Genomic DNA, 15,910 nt, shown 5'->3' on the forward strand with positions numbered 1-15,910 from the left:
CCTCTCTCTCTCCTTCCCCCCTCTCTCTCTCTCTCTCTCTCTCTCTCAATTCAATTCAAATCGCTTTATTGGCATGACAAGTTACATCTTATGTTGCCAAAGCATCGAAAAACATTCATGTTTGTACACAAAAATACAGATCTATCCATACAGTGTATAAACAGATATATCCCTGAGTGTATAAATATACTTTCATATAATTTATATATACTCTTTTCTTATATTTAGTGGTTGTCCCTCTGTTTATGGCAAGCTGTAACATAGTGTGCCGCTAGTGTTACACAATTTCTCTCTTCCCCTAGTAGGTATGGGAGTTTTTGGTCGTCATTCAAATTTCTGAATTCCGGGCATATTTTTGTGAATTTTGGGTAGAAATTCTCCCTTATGCCCTGATACTTTCTACAAGCTGTGAGGAAGTGCATCTCTGTCTCCACCACTCCCTGACTGCAGTGAGAGCATATCCTGTCCTCTCTTGGTAGCCGGGTCTGCCTGTGTCTACCTTTTTCGATCGCCAGGCTATGTTCACTAAGTCTGTACATTGTCAAGGTTTTTCTCAGTTTGCTATCCTTTACCATGGTCAGGTAATCAGCCATGTTGTATTGTCTGTTTAGGGCCAAGTAGCAATTGAGTTTGCTTTGGGTTTTTGTTGTTTCTGCCCAATATGACAGATATTTTTCCTTTTGCTTAGCGACGATTGTGTTGGGTCGAATTCTTTGTGTTACGCTGTCACTGTCCTGGGGCTGGTTATTGTTAGTAGTGTTAGTAGTTACTTCACTGAGTCCCAGGACTAGTTGACTGAGGGTATTCTTCTTTATGGTCCTCTCTTGGCATTTCAGGGCTTCGTAATGATAGCATTGGGGGTTGCTCATTTCTAGGTGTTTCCAAAATTTGGTGGCTCTTTTTTGGATAGTGATTATTAATGGATATTGGCCTAGTTCTGCCCTGCATGCATTGTTTACGGTTTTCCTTTGAGTCCGGAGGATACTTTTACAGAATTCTGCATGTAGGATCTCAATTGGGTGTTTGTCCCATTTTGCAAATTCTTGTTGTGTTACTGATTTGAAAATTTTGAGCCAAATGCTAATTGGGATTTCTATTTGGATTGATTTTTTAATGGCATAGAAAGCCCTACTTGCTTTCTCTTTCAGTTCATTCACAGCCAGATGAAAATTTCCCGTAGAGCTGATTTTTAAGCCCAAGTATGTGTAGTTAGTGGTTTGTTCAATTTTAGTTGTTCCTAGTGTGAAATTTATTCTGGGTCCCTGATGTCTGGATCTTTGCTGGAACACAAGGACTTTGGTTTTTTGGGGTTTATTGTCAGGGCCCAGGTCTGACAGAATGACTCTAGCAGATCCAGGTTCTGCTGTAGACCCTCCTTAGTTGGTGACAGCAGAACCAGGTCATCTGCATAGAGGAGGAATTTAACCTTGGATTCATATAGGGTGAGGCCGGGTGCTGTAGATTGTTCAAGTAGTTTTGCCAATTCATTTATGTAAATATTAGAGTGTCGGTGAGCTGGGCGAGCCCTGCGTCACACCACGCCCCTGTGGGAAGTATTTTGTTTGTTTGTCTCCAATTTTAACTGCACATTTATTGTTTGTATACATTGATTTAATTACATCATATGTTTTTCCCCCTACACCACTTTCAATAAGTTTCAAGAATAGACCGTCGTGCCAGATGGAATCGAAAGCCTTCTGGAAATCTATAAAGCAGGCAAAAATTTTGCTTTTGTTTTGATGAACGTGTTTGTCAATTAGGGTCTGTAGGGTGAAGATATGATCTGATGTTCTATAGTTTGGTAGGAATCCAATTTGGCTTTTACTCAAGACATTGTGCTCCTCAAGGAAGTTTATAAGTCTTTTGTTTATGATACTACAGAAAACCTTCCCCAGGTTACTGTTTACACAGATGCCTCGATAGTTATTTGGGTCAACTTTGTCTCCACTTTTGTATATGGGCGTTATGAGTCCTTTGTTCCAGATATCAGGGAAGCAACCAACACTCAGAACCAAGTTGAAGAGTTTCAGTATAGCCAATTTCATTTTATCGTCCGTGTGTTTAATCATCTCGCTTAGGATGCCGTCTGCCCCGCAAGCTTTTCCTGGTCGCCGGTCCTTGAGTTTTTCAAATAGCTCTTTTTCAGATATTATGGGGTCTATCGGGTTTTGGTTATCTTTTATGGCAAATTCGAGCTTTTCCAGTTTTTTGCATATTTGGTATTGCTCTGGGCTTAGTGTGTTTTTCTGGTATAATTTTTCAAAATGGTTTTCCCATGTGTCTCCGTTTTGAATGGCCAATTCGTCGTGCTGTTTTTTGTGTAATGTATTCCAGTTGTCCCAGAAACAATTGGAATCAATGGATTCCTCAATGGAGATGAGCGTATTCTTAATATACTGCTCTTTCTTGGTTCTGAGTGTGTTTTTGTATTGTGTTAGTGCCTTCTCCCTCTGTCTCTCTCTCTCTCTCTCTCTCTCTCTCTCTCTCTCTCTCTCTCTCTCTCTCTCTCTCTCTCTCTCCTTCTCTCTCTCTCCTTCTCTCTCTCTCCTTCCCTCTCTCTCTCCCTCCTTCCCTCTCGCTCTCTCTCTCTCTCCTTCCCCCCCCTCTCTCTCTCTCTCTCCTTTCCCCTCTCTCAATTCAATTCAATTCAATTCAAATCGCTTTATTGGCATGACAAGGTACATCTTATGTAGCCAAAGCATCGAAAAACATTCATGTTTGTACACAAAAATACAGATCTATCCATACAGTGTATAAACAGATATATCCCTGAGAGTATAAATATACATTCATATAATTTGTATATACTCTTTTCTTATATTTAGTGGTTGTCCCTCTGTTTATGGCAATCTCTCTCTCTCTCTCTCTCTCTCTCTCTCCTTCCCCTCTCTCTCCCTCTCCCTCTCCCTCTCCCTCTCCCTCTCCCTCTCCCTCTCCCTCTCCCTCTCCCTCTCCCTCTCCCTCTCTCTCTCTCTCTCTCAATTCAATTCAATTTTCAATTCAAATGCTTTATTGGCATGAAAGTTTACAGGGAACCATATTGCCAAAGCTTACATAACAAAAAGTACAGTTTTCCAACATTCTGTAGGTGTCAAACAATTTTGACCTTCGTTGGGTACATACAATATTAGTTTAAACAGTATTAATTTAAAGTCGTTGAACATCGTTGGGTACATTCAGTATTAATTTTAAACAGTCCTCAGGTTGTGACATGTTACATATTTGGCACCAAGGTATGGTCTGTCTCCTTCTCCCAGGACTAATCTTAATTTTGACAGGTCATCCAATTCTTTGAAATCTGGGGTTGTTTGGCTGAGCTTGTCAAATAATATGTTTCTTGTGTTGAATTTTTCGCATTTTAGGAGGAAATGCATCTCTGTCTCAACCTCGCCGGCCAGACATTGATCACATATTCTATTCTCTCTAGGCTGCCAGGATTTCTTGTATCTTCCTTTTTCAATTGCCAGTTGGTGGTCGCTTAGTCTGTACCTGGTGAGGGTCTGTCTCTGTTTTGTGTCTCTGATGGTCGAGAGATAGTCTGCCAGTTTATATTCTCTTTTTAGGGCCCGGTAACATTCTAATCTGCTTTGGCTTTTGGTTACATTGTTCCAATGTTCCAGGTAGGTTTCTTTGCATTGTTTAATGATTTGTTTCACTCGGATTGGTGTTCGGACGGCAGTGTTGGTCTGGGACTGGTCAGGGTCCGGCTGAGTAGGAGTACTTAGTTTCAGTAGCAGCTGACTCAGGGGACTCTTTTCTGGGTTTAGCTCTTGGGTCTGGAAGGCTTTAAAATGAAGGGTGTCTGGGGAGCTAGATTTGAGGTGATTTAGGAAGTTTAGTGCTCGTTTGTGGATGTTTATTATCAGTGGGTATCTGTCTAGTTCGGCTCTGCATGCATTTGTTGGTGTTTTCCTTTGGGTGCGAAGAATGCTTCGGCAAAATTCTGCATGTAGGGCTTCTATTGTGTGTTTTTCCCATTTAGTGTAGCTATGGTGGTTAAGCGGGCCCCATACTTCACTACCGTACAGCGCAATGGGCAGGATTATGCTGTCAAATATTTTGAGCCAGATTTTGATTGGGATTTGGATGTTGTAGAATTTTCTTTTTATTGCATATAGGGCTCTTCGGGCTTTTTCTTTTAGTGCATTCACTGCTATGCTGAAGCTCCCTGATGCTGTAATGGTTAGACCAAGGTAAGTGTAGCTCATAGTGTGTCCTATGATGGTATCACTGAGAGTAAACTGGTATTTGTTTTCCTGACACCTGGGCCTTTTTTGAAAAATCATGATGTTGGTTTTCTTTAGATTTACTGTTAGGGCCCAATTTTGGCAGTATTTGTCGAGTAGGTCTAGTTGTTGCTGTAATCCCTGTTCTGTGGGAGACAGCAGAACCAGGTCGTCCGCATAGAACAGGGATTTCACTTCTCCATCCAGGAGACAGAGACCCGGTGACTCGCTTTTCTCCAGCATGTCTGCTAATTCATTTATGTATATGTTGAACAGGGTCGGGCTCAAATTGCAGCCCTGCCGGACGCCTCTTCTCTGGGTGAAGATACCGGTGCGTTTGTCTCCAATTTTGACACCGCATTTATTTTTCAGATACATCGATTTAATAAGGTCATAGACTTTGCCCCCTATTCCACACTGAAGAAGTTTATAATAGAGCCCTTCGTGCCAGATAGAGTCAAAGGCTTTCTTGAAGTCAATGAAACAAGCGAATATTTTCTCATTTTTTGTTTGGTGTATATGTTTTTCAATGAGAGTGTGAAGGGTATAGATATGGTCGGTGGTGCGGTGTTTTGGAAGAAAGCCTATTTGATTTTTTCTAAGGATATTATGTTTGTTAAGAAAATCCAGTAATCTACTATTTAGAATACTGCAGAATAACTTCCCTAGACAACTGTTGACACAGATGCCGCGGTAGTTATTTGGGTCTGATTTGTTTCCACTTTTATATATGGGAGAGATGAGTCCTTGGCACCAGATATCGGGAAAACAGCCTGAACGTAATATGATGTTGAATAACTTGAGTACCGCACCCTGCATCTCCATACTGCTGAACTTGAGCATTTCATTTTTGATGTTGTCTGGACCACAGGCTTTCTTTAGGTGGAGAGATTTTGTTTTTGTGGCTAGTTCTTTCCATGTGATTGGGGAGTCTAGAGGGTTTTGGTTGTCTTTAATTGTTGCTTCTAATGTGTGGAGTTTTTCTGTGATATGATGTTGACTTGGGTTTGTTTCGTTTATTGGGATGTCTTTGTAGAGGTTTTCAAAATGTGTTCTCCAGATGTCGCCATCTTGGATTGGTAATGCTTGCAATTGTGTTGTACTCAGGTTATTCCACATATCCCAGAATTGATTTGGATTAATGGAGTTTTCAATTTCTTCGAGTATTTTGTGGGTATAATTTTGTGTTTTTTTCCTAATGGTGTGTTTATATCTTTTGAGGGTCTCATTGTATCTAATACGTAGGTCTGGATTGTTTGGTTGGCGATGCTTTTGGTTTGATATTTTTCTCAGGTCTTTTCTGGCATTTTTGCATTCGTGGTCAAACCATTTCTCATTTTTATTTTGTCTTTTGTAACGTTTCCGCTTCTGTTTCACAAGGTCGGCTTTTACAGCTGCCTCATGGAAGATCATATTTATATCATCTATGGCCATGTTTACACCATCTCTGGTGATCTCATATAGATTTTCTTTAAATTTTGATATTTTACTTGTGAGATCAGGTGAATTTAGTGCTGTGATGAATTTATCTCCACTGTCTGGGGCCCATCTGTATGTCTGGTTTATTTTATGGAGCTTACTGGGTTCCTTTTTTGTGTCTGTAGTTTGGGCAGAAAGTTTAAGGTACACATTTATTTGGTTATGGCCTGAGAGGGAGGATTGCTGCCTGACAGTGAATGCGTTGATATCGCAGGGGTCCAGGTCAGTGATTGTATAATCCACCACACTAGACCCAAGAGTTGAGGCATATGTGAGTCTTCCTAAGGAGTCCCCTCTGAACCTACCGTTAACTATGTACAGGCCTAAGGCTCGGCAGAGTTGCACTACCTCCCTACCGCTTTTATTTATTTCACAGTCAAGGTTGTTCCGATTTGCGATGGCTGGTGTGACATATAAAGGGGTCTGGCCAAACACATGGTTGTTGCCCTGTGGGTCTATAAAGTCAGGTTCACATCCGGTCCTTGCATTTAGGTCCCCACATAGTAGCACCTTACCTTGGGCCTGGAAATGGCTGATTTCCATGTGGAGAGTATCAAATAACTCCTCTTCAAAATATGGCGATTCTATTGGAGGTATGTAGATCGCACATAAGTAGACATCTTTTTTTGCTATTCCTATATTTTTATCTAATTTTAGCCATACATGTGATTTCCCCTGTTTTATCGGTGAGATGTGTTTGTCCAGTTCTCCTTTATACCACACCAGGATTCCCCCGGAGGTTCTGCCCTTGCGTGTCTTAGTGTTCTTTACTGAGGGCACAATGATTTCATGGTACATTGGAGGACAGTGGGTGGGCACGTCCTTTTGGCACCATGTTTCTCTCTCTCTCTCTCTCTCCTTCCCCCTCTCTCTCTCTCTCATTAATGTCAATGATAACATTGCAAAATGATAATTCTGCTTGCTACCTCCAAATTCACATAGAAGGAAAACTGTAAAACCTGGAGTATGTGGCTACTGTCTATCCCCAGTAACAAAAAACGAAGTTAAAGAACCACCTCCTGGGTGCTTAGCAAGAGTTCTTCAATCCCAACAGTTTTATAAACAGTTTTATAAACATGTCAGAGGGTTCTTCAGTTCCCTCGGCAGCGCCGGGTACTCCAGGCTAGTAATTTCATAAGTAATTTCCACATGAATGACAAGATTCATGTCAGAGGGGAAGTTCTATGCTACTGTGTTAAAGACTGTGGAATCAAATGCCCAGGGTTTATCTGTAGAGCGCCTGCTTCACCAACCTTTACTGGTTATCTGGGAAGGGGAGAGAGCCTCAGCTAGTGGAGACTCGATTTCACTACCATACTACCCTGGCCTTCAGTGAATGTGGGACACCTTGTTCGTCCAACTGTAGAATATTACAGCGCAGAAACAGTCTTTTTTTCTGCACGTGAGCCATGCAGTCTACTCCCACTCGCCTGCTCGCTCCCCATACTTTTTAATGTTCCTCTTATTCAATGAATTATCAGTAGGTATTTGTAGTTTTAGACTGTCCCATCTTCTGCCTCATGGTCGATCACATGAATGTCTACATTTTGCGGCGGTGCGGTGGGGTGATGGAGGAGGAAGAGGAGACTGGCTGTTGGAATGGGACAAAACATGGGGTGAAAAAAACCCATTGACACAATGGCCATCATGTTGGAGCATCAATAAGCTGCAGCACAGAGAAATAGGAGTTACGTCTGTGCCCAAACATTGTCATACAGTGAATACCCAGCGGGGTAATTTTATAGTTTTACACCCCACCTCCTTTTCATTCTATTCAAGTCAGTAGAAAGTAAAATTGGATAGGCTGTGAAATGGCTGGCTGGCCGATCGGATCCTAAACCCTGCTGCCCGTATCCTAACTCGCACCAAGTCCCGTTCACCCATCACCCCTGTGTTCATTGAACTACATTGGCTCCCGGTCTGGCAACTTCTTGATTTAAAAATTCTCATCCTTGTCTTCAAATCCCTCCACTGCCTCCCTATCTCTGTAACCTCCTCCAGCCCTACAACCCTCCTAGATCTCTGCGCTCCTCCAATTCTGATCTCTTGCGCTCCTCCAATTCTGATCTCTTGCGCATCCCCGATTTTCATCGTCCCACCATTTGGCGCTGAGCCTTCAGCTGCTTAGATCCTAAGCTTTGGAATTCCCTCCCTAAACCTCTCCGCCTCTTTACCTCTCTCTCCTCCTTTAAGATGCTCCTTAAAACCTACCTCTTTGACCAAGCATTTGCTCACCTGTCTTAATATCTCTTTATATGGCTCGGTGTCAAATATTGTCTGATAACGATCCTGTGAACACAAGAATTAGGAGCAGGAGTCGGCCATGCGGCCCCTCAAGCCTGCTCTGCCATTCAATAAGGTCATGGCTGATCTTCGACCTCAACTCCACTTTCCTGCCCTATCCCCATATCCCTTGATTCCTTAGTGTCCAAAAATCTATCGATCTCAGAGTGAATATACTCAACGGCTGAGCATCCACAGCCCCTTGGGGTAGAGAATTCCAAAGATTCACAACCCTCTGAAATTTCTCATCAGTCCTAAATGGCCGAGCCCTTATCCTGAGACTATGACACCTAGTTCTAGCGTCTACAGCCCGGTGAAGCAACCTCTCGGCATCTAGGCTGTTTCATGGCAGTAGGAAGGAAAAGACGGCCATTATTTCTGCTCCTGACTGATTAACAAGGGAACATGGGAACAGGATACCATAATGCCATTTAGCCCCTTGAGCCTGTTCTGCCATTCAGTTAGATCATGGCTGATCTGTATCTTAACTCCATCTACCTGCCCTGGTTCCCTATCCTTTAATACCCTTGCCTAACAAAAATCTATCAATCTCAATTTTGAAATTTTCAATTGACTCCCAGCCTCAACAGTTTTTTTTGGGGGGGTGGGGAGAGTTCCAGATTTCCACTACCCTTTGTGTGAAGAAGTGCTTCCTAACATCACCCCTGAACAGCCTAGCTCTAATTTTAAGGTTATGCCCCCTTGTTTTTGACTCCTTCACCAGAGGAAATAATTTGTCTCTATCTACTCTCTTGACTCCTTTAATCATCTTTAACACCTGATGCCCAGTGAACCTGCTAGAAAGTTCATGTAAGCATGTTGAATGAGGACGGAACTAGCCCAGTTGTAATGCCTCCCCAATCAAATAGCCAACTTGCACTCGCTGTATATGCTCAGAGACTAAGAATGGTCACTTGGGTAAGGCACTGGTGCCGCATATGGAACCTTATTGCAGTTGGAGCTCCCATCTTTGAGCGGAGGAGTTTGGAGAGTTGACAAAGGGAAGCTCGTCGGTACTTGGTCAATCTTATTAGTATTGTACAATAAACACACTCTAAAATGGCTCTACTTGTATGTACTAAATTTTAAAGAAAGAAAGACTTGCATTTATGTAGCACCTTTCACAACCTTAGGATGTCCCAAAGCTTGCAGCCAATGAGATTTTTTTTATTTTGAAGTGTAGTCACTGTTGTAATGTAGGAAATGCGGCAGCCAATTTGCGCACAGCAAGGTCCCACAAACAGCAATGTGATAATGACCAGAAAATCTGTTTGTGATGTTGATTAAGGGATAAATATTGGCTAGGATACCAGGGATAACTTCCCCTGCTCTTCTTCGAAATAGTACCACGGTGTGGTAAACCACTGTTTGTATTCCACTGTGTACATGCCTCGGCTGACTCCTCCCACGAATCCAGGTATAAAGGTGACTGCTCCACAGCCCCTTTGTATTCTGGACCGGTCGACCACTCGAGGCACACCTTCATTCTCTTGTTAATAAAAGCCTGTTAATTACTCGCTTAATCTCAGTCTTTTGAGTTATTGATAGCGCATCACACGGGATCTTTTACGTCTATCTGAGAGGGCAGATGGTGCCTCGGTTTAACGTCTCCTCCGAAAGATGGCACCTCCGACAGTGCAGCACTCCCTCAGCAATGCACTGGAGTGTCAGCCCAGAATTTTGTGCTCAAAGTCCCTGGAGTGGGACTTGAACCCACAACCTTCTGACTCAGAAGCGAGGGTGCTACCAACTGAGCCACAGCTGACACTTGGATTGAAATTTTGGATCAAATAGCAGAGGCCACACTGCATTATGGCTTTCTTATAAGCAGGTAACTTCCTCCGTTTGTTTTTCATGAAACTCGAACTTTCCGAGAAGAATTGGAGTTGAGTTGACTTTCCAACTGTATTGTTGACTTTGATTCAATGCTTTGGGTCTGGGTTTTGATTTCAGTGGGCTCAGGTGCACTGGAACCAAGCTGAGGGGAAGACCTCAACCAACCTACCTATCTCTAACGTGGGTTATTTATGGAGTCCTAACATGAGGTTGACTGCCACTCTTGAGCCTATCGTTCACCCTTGACTTTACAGGAGATGGCCAGCGATGAGTTGAAGGAGCTTCGCAATGTGATAACCAAGGAAGCCATCAGGGACCATCAAATGGCCAAGACGGGTGGCACTCATTCTAGTCTCTTCCAGTGTGGGAAATGCAGGAAGAAAAATTGTACCTATAATCAGGTACGTGGATATTGTTGCAATAAGATCAGTACTAAAATCCTCAAGGTGCCATGTTCTAGGTGTGCAGTACATATTATTACCCAAATTTTCCCATGCTCCACCACTGTGAAAACCTTGGTATTACTTCATTACCAATCACTGAAATTTATGCTTAATATTTCATCATCCAGATGAGGCTGCGTTATAGAAAGTTACATTTTGCTCCATGGGAGCACAGATTAGAGAATCGGATATGGAAGTCAGTACGTCTAGTTCGTGCTTCTCCTGAACTCCCGATCATTAAATTGAACCTGTAATGCAGTCGTGCATAAGCCAAAGGCTGATTTAATGAATATTTTCTTTTAAATTATCTCCATAGGTTCAGACCCGCAGTGCTGATGAACCAATGACCACATTTGTTCTGTGTAATGAATGCGGAAACCGATGGAAGGTTTGTTTTTATCATTCTTTGCATTCATTTAAATTCATTCTTCCATTTTATTTCATTCATTCATTCTTGTAAAAAGGAAAAGATTAGCGAAAGTAAATGTGGGTCCCTTACAGGCTGAGACAGAAGAAATTATATTGGGGAATAAGGAAATGGCAGAGAAATTAAACAAATACTTTGTCTGTCTTCACGGAATAAGATGCAAAAAACTTTCCGGAAATAGTGGAGGACCATGGCCTAGAAATTCAGTGGGCTGCGCCACCAGTTAGTGCCCAAAAAGGGCACTTAGTGGGTTTAGCACCACTGGCCACGCCTCCCATGAAATTTAGGGGGACGCTAATGGCGGCATTAGCCGGTAGCGCTGCGCCGCCACCGATGATGTCATCGGTGTGCGCAGCGCCCCGCTACCGCCCCGATCGCCAAATTTGGTAGCACCCCCCGCTGTAACGGGGGGCCTACCTGCGGCAGTAGAGGCGCGGAGGTGCGGGGCGGCCATTTTTTTTGCTGGCAGCCTGCCAGCACCTCTCCGCGCCGGCCTCCTGAGCCCCCGACCCCCACCCCCCCCCCCCCCCCCCCCCGCATTGTGCCGGCTGTCTCCCAAGAGCCCGGCACTTCTCCTCGGTGCCAGGCTCTTTTGCCAGCACTCGCGATTGCCGATCGCGCTGCAGCAGGCCCCTCCCCTTTAAGAAGGGGAGGAAGGCCTGCAGTATCGCAGCGTGCCGTGTCGCAGCATGTGGTGCTGCGGCACGTTGCGCTGCGATTTTCAGTTGCAGCGCCCCAAGAGAGATGCGGGGCGCTTCGAATAGCGCTGCGCTTCCGTCTGGGGCACTGAAACTGAATTTCCGGCGGGCGTTTGCGACTCCTTCCAGGGCGGTACTTCCGGCGCCCTGGCGAGACTGGCGCCCCAAATGGGGCGCCACCGAATTTCTAGGCCTAAGGCTCTAGCGAGAATGAGGAACTGAAAGAAATTAGTATTAGTAATAAAAAATAGTACTGGAGATATTAATGGGACTGAAAGCCAAGGGTTTTGAAAGAGGTGACTATAAAGATAGTGAATGCATTGGTTGTCATGTTCCAAAATTCCATAGATTCTAGAACGGTTCCTGCAGATTGGAAGGTAGCAAATGTAACCCCACTATTTAAGAAAGGAGGGAGAGAGAAAATGGGGAACTACAGACCAGTTAGCCTGACATCAGTAGCAGGGAAAATGCTAGAATCTATTATTAAGGATGTGGTAACAGGGCACTTAGAAAATAATAATAGGATTGGGCAGAGTCAACACGGATTTATGAAAGGGAAATCGTGTTTGACAAATCTATTAGAGTTTTTTGAGGTTGCAACTAGCAGAATAGATAAGGGGGAACCAGTGGATGTGGTGTATTTGGATTTTCAGAAGGCATTTGATAAGGTGCCACACAAGAGATTATTAAACAAAATTAGGGCTCATAGGATTGGGTTAATATGCTAGCATGGATTAAGGATTGGTTAATGGACAGAAAACAGAGAGTAGGAAATAACGGATAATTTTTGGGTCGGCAGGCTGTAACTAGTGGGGTACCGCAAGGATCAGTGCTTGGGCCTCAGCTATTCACAATCTACTTCAATGATTTGGATGAGGGGACCAAATGTAATACAGTATATCCAAGTTTGCTGATGATGCAAAGCTGGGTCGGAATGTAAGTCGTGAGGAGGATACAAGGAGGCTTCAAGGGGATATTAAACTCCTAAAACAGTTTCTTTTCTCATTTCAGTTCTGCTGATTGACCGGACAACATTGAAACATTCTTCACTACAATTTAAAACGCAATCTTTTCGGGGGAGAGGCAAAGAGTGTATTCCAGCAAAGTCGGAGACTTTCGCTGTGCTTTTCTATCCTTTTCATCAAAGGAGTCGCGAGCAATTTGATTCTTAACTGTTAACCCTTTAAGAACTGAACGAGCTCTGCAGCTTTTGCATGCTGTACGTTTTCTGCTGTGTAAATTGCATCTACAGGAGATTTAGATTCTGTACTTGATGCTCACTGTGAATATCATCAAAATCCTTTGCAAATTGCACAGAACCAAATTTTGTGGCATTCTCAACATTTCAAGTAACATTTTGAGATGTGGGTTAATTTTGTTGCAGGAACCAGGAATTCATAAGTAGGACATTTCTCACTCTTACTGGATTTTTTAAAGATTGCAACATTAAAACAGCTTTGTTTGAGATTGAACTGAAGTAGTTTTGTTTTGTTTTAAAATACTGTCTGGACCTAACTCTCCTTAGAATAACTAGTAATGAGAAATCAATTATACACTTACAGGAGAGTACTGCATTAGTCCGAAAGCCCAGTTACTGCCACTATACCTTAAAGGGGCTTGTCTGTTCTTTTTGTTGATCGCTGTTCATTTGACTTTTTTTTTTTAAGAAGTACCCCACCCCCACCTTACTTCCAAATCCCCTGCCCCCTCCAGATTTCTCTCTCTCCTCTAGAAGGTGTTGGTTTTTGCTGAGCTACAGTTCCATGAACTACTAGCTGGGGAGCCCGGCGTTGCCAGGGCTGTTTTGGGGCAGGCGGTTTAAATGAAGTGCCAGGCTTTGGGGCCCTGTCTGTGTCCCTTTGTGAATCTGGTGCTGGGCAACATTTTAAATCGAGTGGCAGGCTTAGGGCCCTGTCTGTGTCCCTGTATGTCTACCTTTTAAAAGCTTGAAAAATGAAAGTGAAACTACTTATAAAACGTTTTTGGTAAATCTTATGTTATTTTTAAAAGAGATACTAACTTTGAAAGTCGTTTTAGCTGGAAGCTGAACAGAGCTGGTAGTGAAAGAATGGCTGCCACATCCCCGAGATGAAAACGAATAGTCCCGCCCACACACACACCGATTGGCCAACCATCAGGGGACCGTACTGTAGGATTGGTCAATCGTGACGGAACAGGATTGGTGGAACCTTGATGTCAGTCAATCAATGCTAGCAGATAATGAGTTTAATTTTGAAGGTTTTTTGCATAAGGCGCGAACAATTTTCGTCCGACCGAAAAGTAAATACGCTTAAAACCGTCTCTGAAGCGTAAGCTTTCTTTGGAGGTAACGCGCGCGTAGGTACGCCCTGTAACTTTCGAGTGCATACCCGCAAGACGCACAGGAAATGACAGACAGATAGACAGAATGACAGAAGTACCGCTTTATATATATAGATAGATGGATGCCCTCCACTATCTCACTGAAGCAACCATTCTTCAGTTGTGAGCACCAGGAAGCTATTTGGTCAATAGGGTGTCGCAGCTGAGCCTGATTCTCACCCGATGACTGCACGTGCGCACAATTGAAGTCCATGGAAAAGAAAACCTGGTGCGCTGTAAATCCGGGCTGCCGATTTTGCTAGGAGTAGGGTTGCCAACTCTGGTTGGACATATTCCTGGAGGTGTCACCACATGATCTCCCGCCTCCGACTGGCCCCGCCCCCACACTCTCGCCATTGGTCGCCTGACCTGTCCAATCTAGTGGCGCCCCGCCTTCCCACGGCCAATCGGAAAGCGAACAGACTCTTTTTGTTACCCGATTGGATGATTCTTCACTGTCAATCAAACAGCCTTTTTCCCCATCTCCAATATTTTTATAATAACTACTAAACAAAAGTGTTCAGTGAAAAAATTTTTAAAACTCCATTTTGTTAATGCCCCTCTGATTTTTTTTTCTCCTGGGTTTGCTCACAGCAGTGTCCTGGAGATTAGTCTTTAATTCCTGGAGGGTTGGCAACCCTACTCCTCAAGTCTAAAAGGGTATTTATGAGTCTGTTTTTAAGTGTCTGTGAAATGTTTTCCTGTAGATATTTGATACAAAATGTGTGTTTTGTTTTTTCAAACTCTTAGGCTGGCTTGCTGCTTTGCCGAAAATGGAATCTTCAGTTGTGTTTTTAAAATGTAGCCTTTTTCCCTCTTCAGGCCAGTTTCAAATATTTTGAATTGAATGAACTAGAAAGGTTTGTACTTGCACTCAACTTGCTTTAGAAACGTGAGTGTCAACGAATGATTAAATAAAACGGATTAAACCTATTTTCCTTCCAGTTTTTTCGCACACAGAGTGAGTTTCCGAGGACACGGGTCTGAGATGGGCCCCATGGCTAAATATTACATATATATGGAATTACGTAGAATTTACAGCACAGAAACAGGCCATTCAGCCCAACAGGTCTGTGCCGGTGTTTATGCTCCACACGAGCCTCCTCCCACCCTACTTCATCTCACCCGATTAACATAGCCTTCTAATCCTTTCTCCCTCATGTACTTATCTAGCTTCCCCTTAAATGCATCTATGCTATTCTCCTCAACTACTCCTTGTGGTTGTGAGTTCCACATTCTTGGCACTCTCTGGGTAAAGCTGTTTCTCCTGAATTCCTTATTGGATTCATTAGTGACTATATTATATTTATGACCCCTAGTTTTGGACACCCCATAAGTGGAAACATTTTCTCGGCATCTACCCTATTGAAACCCCTCATCATTATAAAGACATTTACCAGGTCGCCCCTCGGCCTTCTCTTTTCTAGAGAAAAGAGCCCCAGCCTGTTCAGTCTTTCCTGAATGTTATAACTTCTTAGTTCTGGTATTACCCTTATAAATCTTTTTTGCACCTTCTCCGGTGACTCTATGTCCTTTTTTATAATATGGAGACTAGAACTGTACAATTCAAGAGGGAACTGAACAGATATTTGGCAGAGAAAGTGATTGAGGGGTAGTGTATTGTATTTTTCAAACTGAGGTAGATGGCACTGGCTCTTCCATTTCCTGTACATTGCAATGTTGCGCTCTCTGTAATCACCAATTTGTCCCAACCTGCCTTGATAGGTCACTGTGTTTAGCTGACAAAATGATGGAACCAGAAAGACCTACCCTATTTCTAACCCTGGAAACAGTAAATTGAATTCAGATTGTTCTTGGCAGACTCTTCCATCCTGATGGGCATACCTTGTTTTAAAATGTTTAAAAATGTTCAAGAATGTCCTCTTTTTTTTCCTAACTTGGACAAAATATGTATGTGGCTGATGAAATTTAATACAGACAATTGTTAAGTACTGCACACAGGAAGGAAAAGAGAGGATAAACATACTCCATCAATGCTGTTGAAACAGCTAAGGATGAAGTTAGAAAGGACCTAGGAGCCTTAATAGACTTGACACTTAACATATCGAACCAATACGGAGCAGCAATGGATAATGCCAATGGAATACTGAACTATTCAATCAAACTAGGCGAATGCACGTCAGAGGAAGTTATGAT

At 43.1% G+C, this 15,910-nt stretch overlaps 1 protein-coding gene across 1 annotated transcript in view; it reads left to right on the top strand.

Annotated features, from left to right (window-relative positions):
• The window catches only part of LOC147103323 (transcription elongation factor A protein 3-like), a 41,166-nt gene extending 26,480 nt beyond the window's left edge, over positions 1–14,686 (top strand). The window contains exons 11-13 of the mRNA XM_085963190.1: positions 10,053–10,225; positions 10,584–10,655; positions 12,404–14,686. Coding sequence (XP_085819316.1) covers positions 10,053–10,225; positions 10,584–10,655; positions 12,404–12,412 — 254 coding nt within the window. The 3' untranslated portion in view covers positions 12,413–14,686. The remainder of the gene's footprint in view (positions 1–10,052; positions 10,226–10,583; positions 10,656–12,403) is intronic.
• Positions 14,687–15,910: the final 1,224 nt, after the last annotated feature.

This window comes from Somniosus microcephalus, chromosome 20 (assembly GCF_052327205.1).
Source record: "Somniosus microcephalus isolate GS21.2 chromosome 20, FLI_Smic_1.0, whole genome shotgun sequence".
Taxonomy (NCBI): Eukaryota; Metazoa; Chordata; class Chondrichthyes; order Squaliformes; family Somniosidae; genus Somniosus; species Somniosus microcephalus.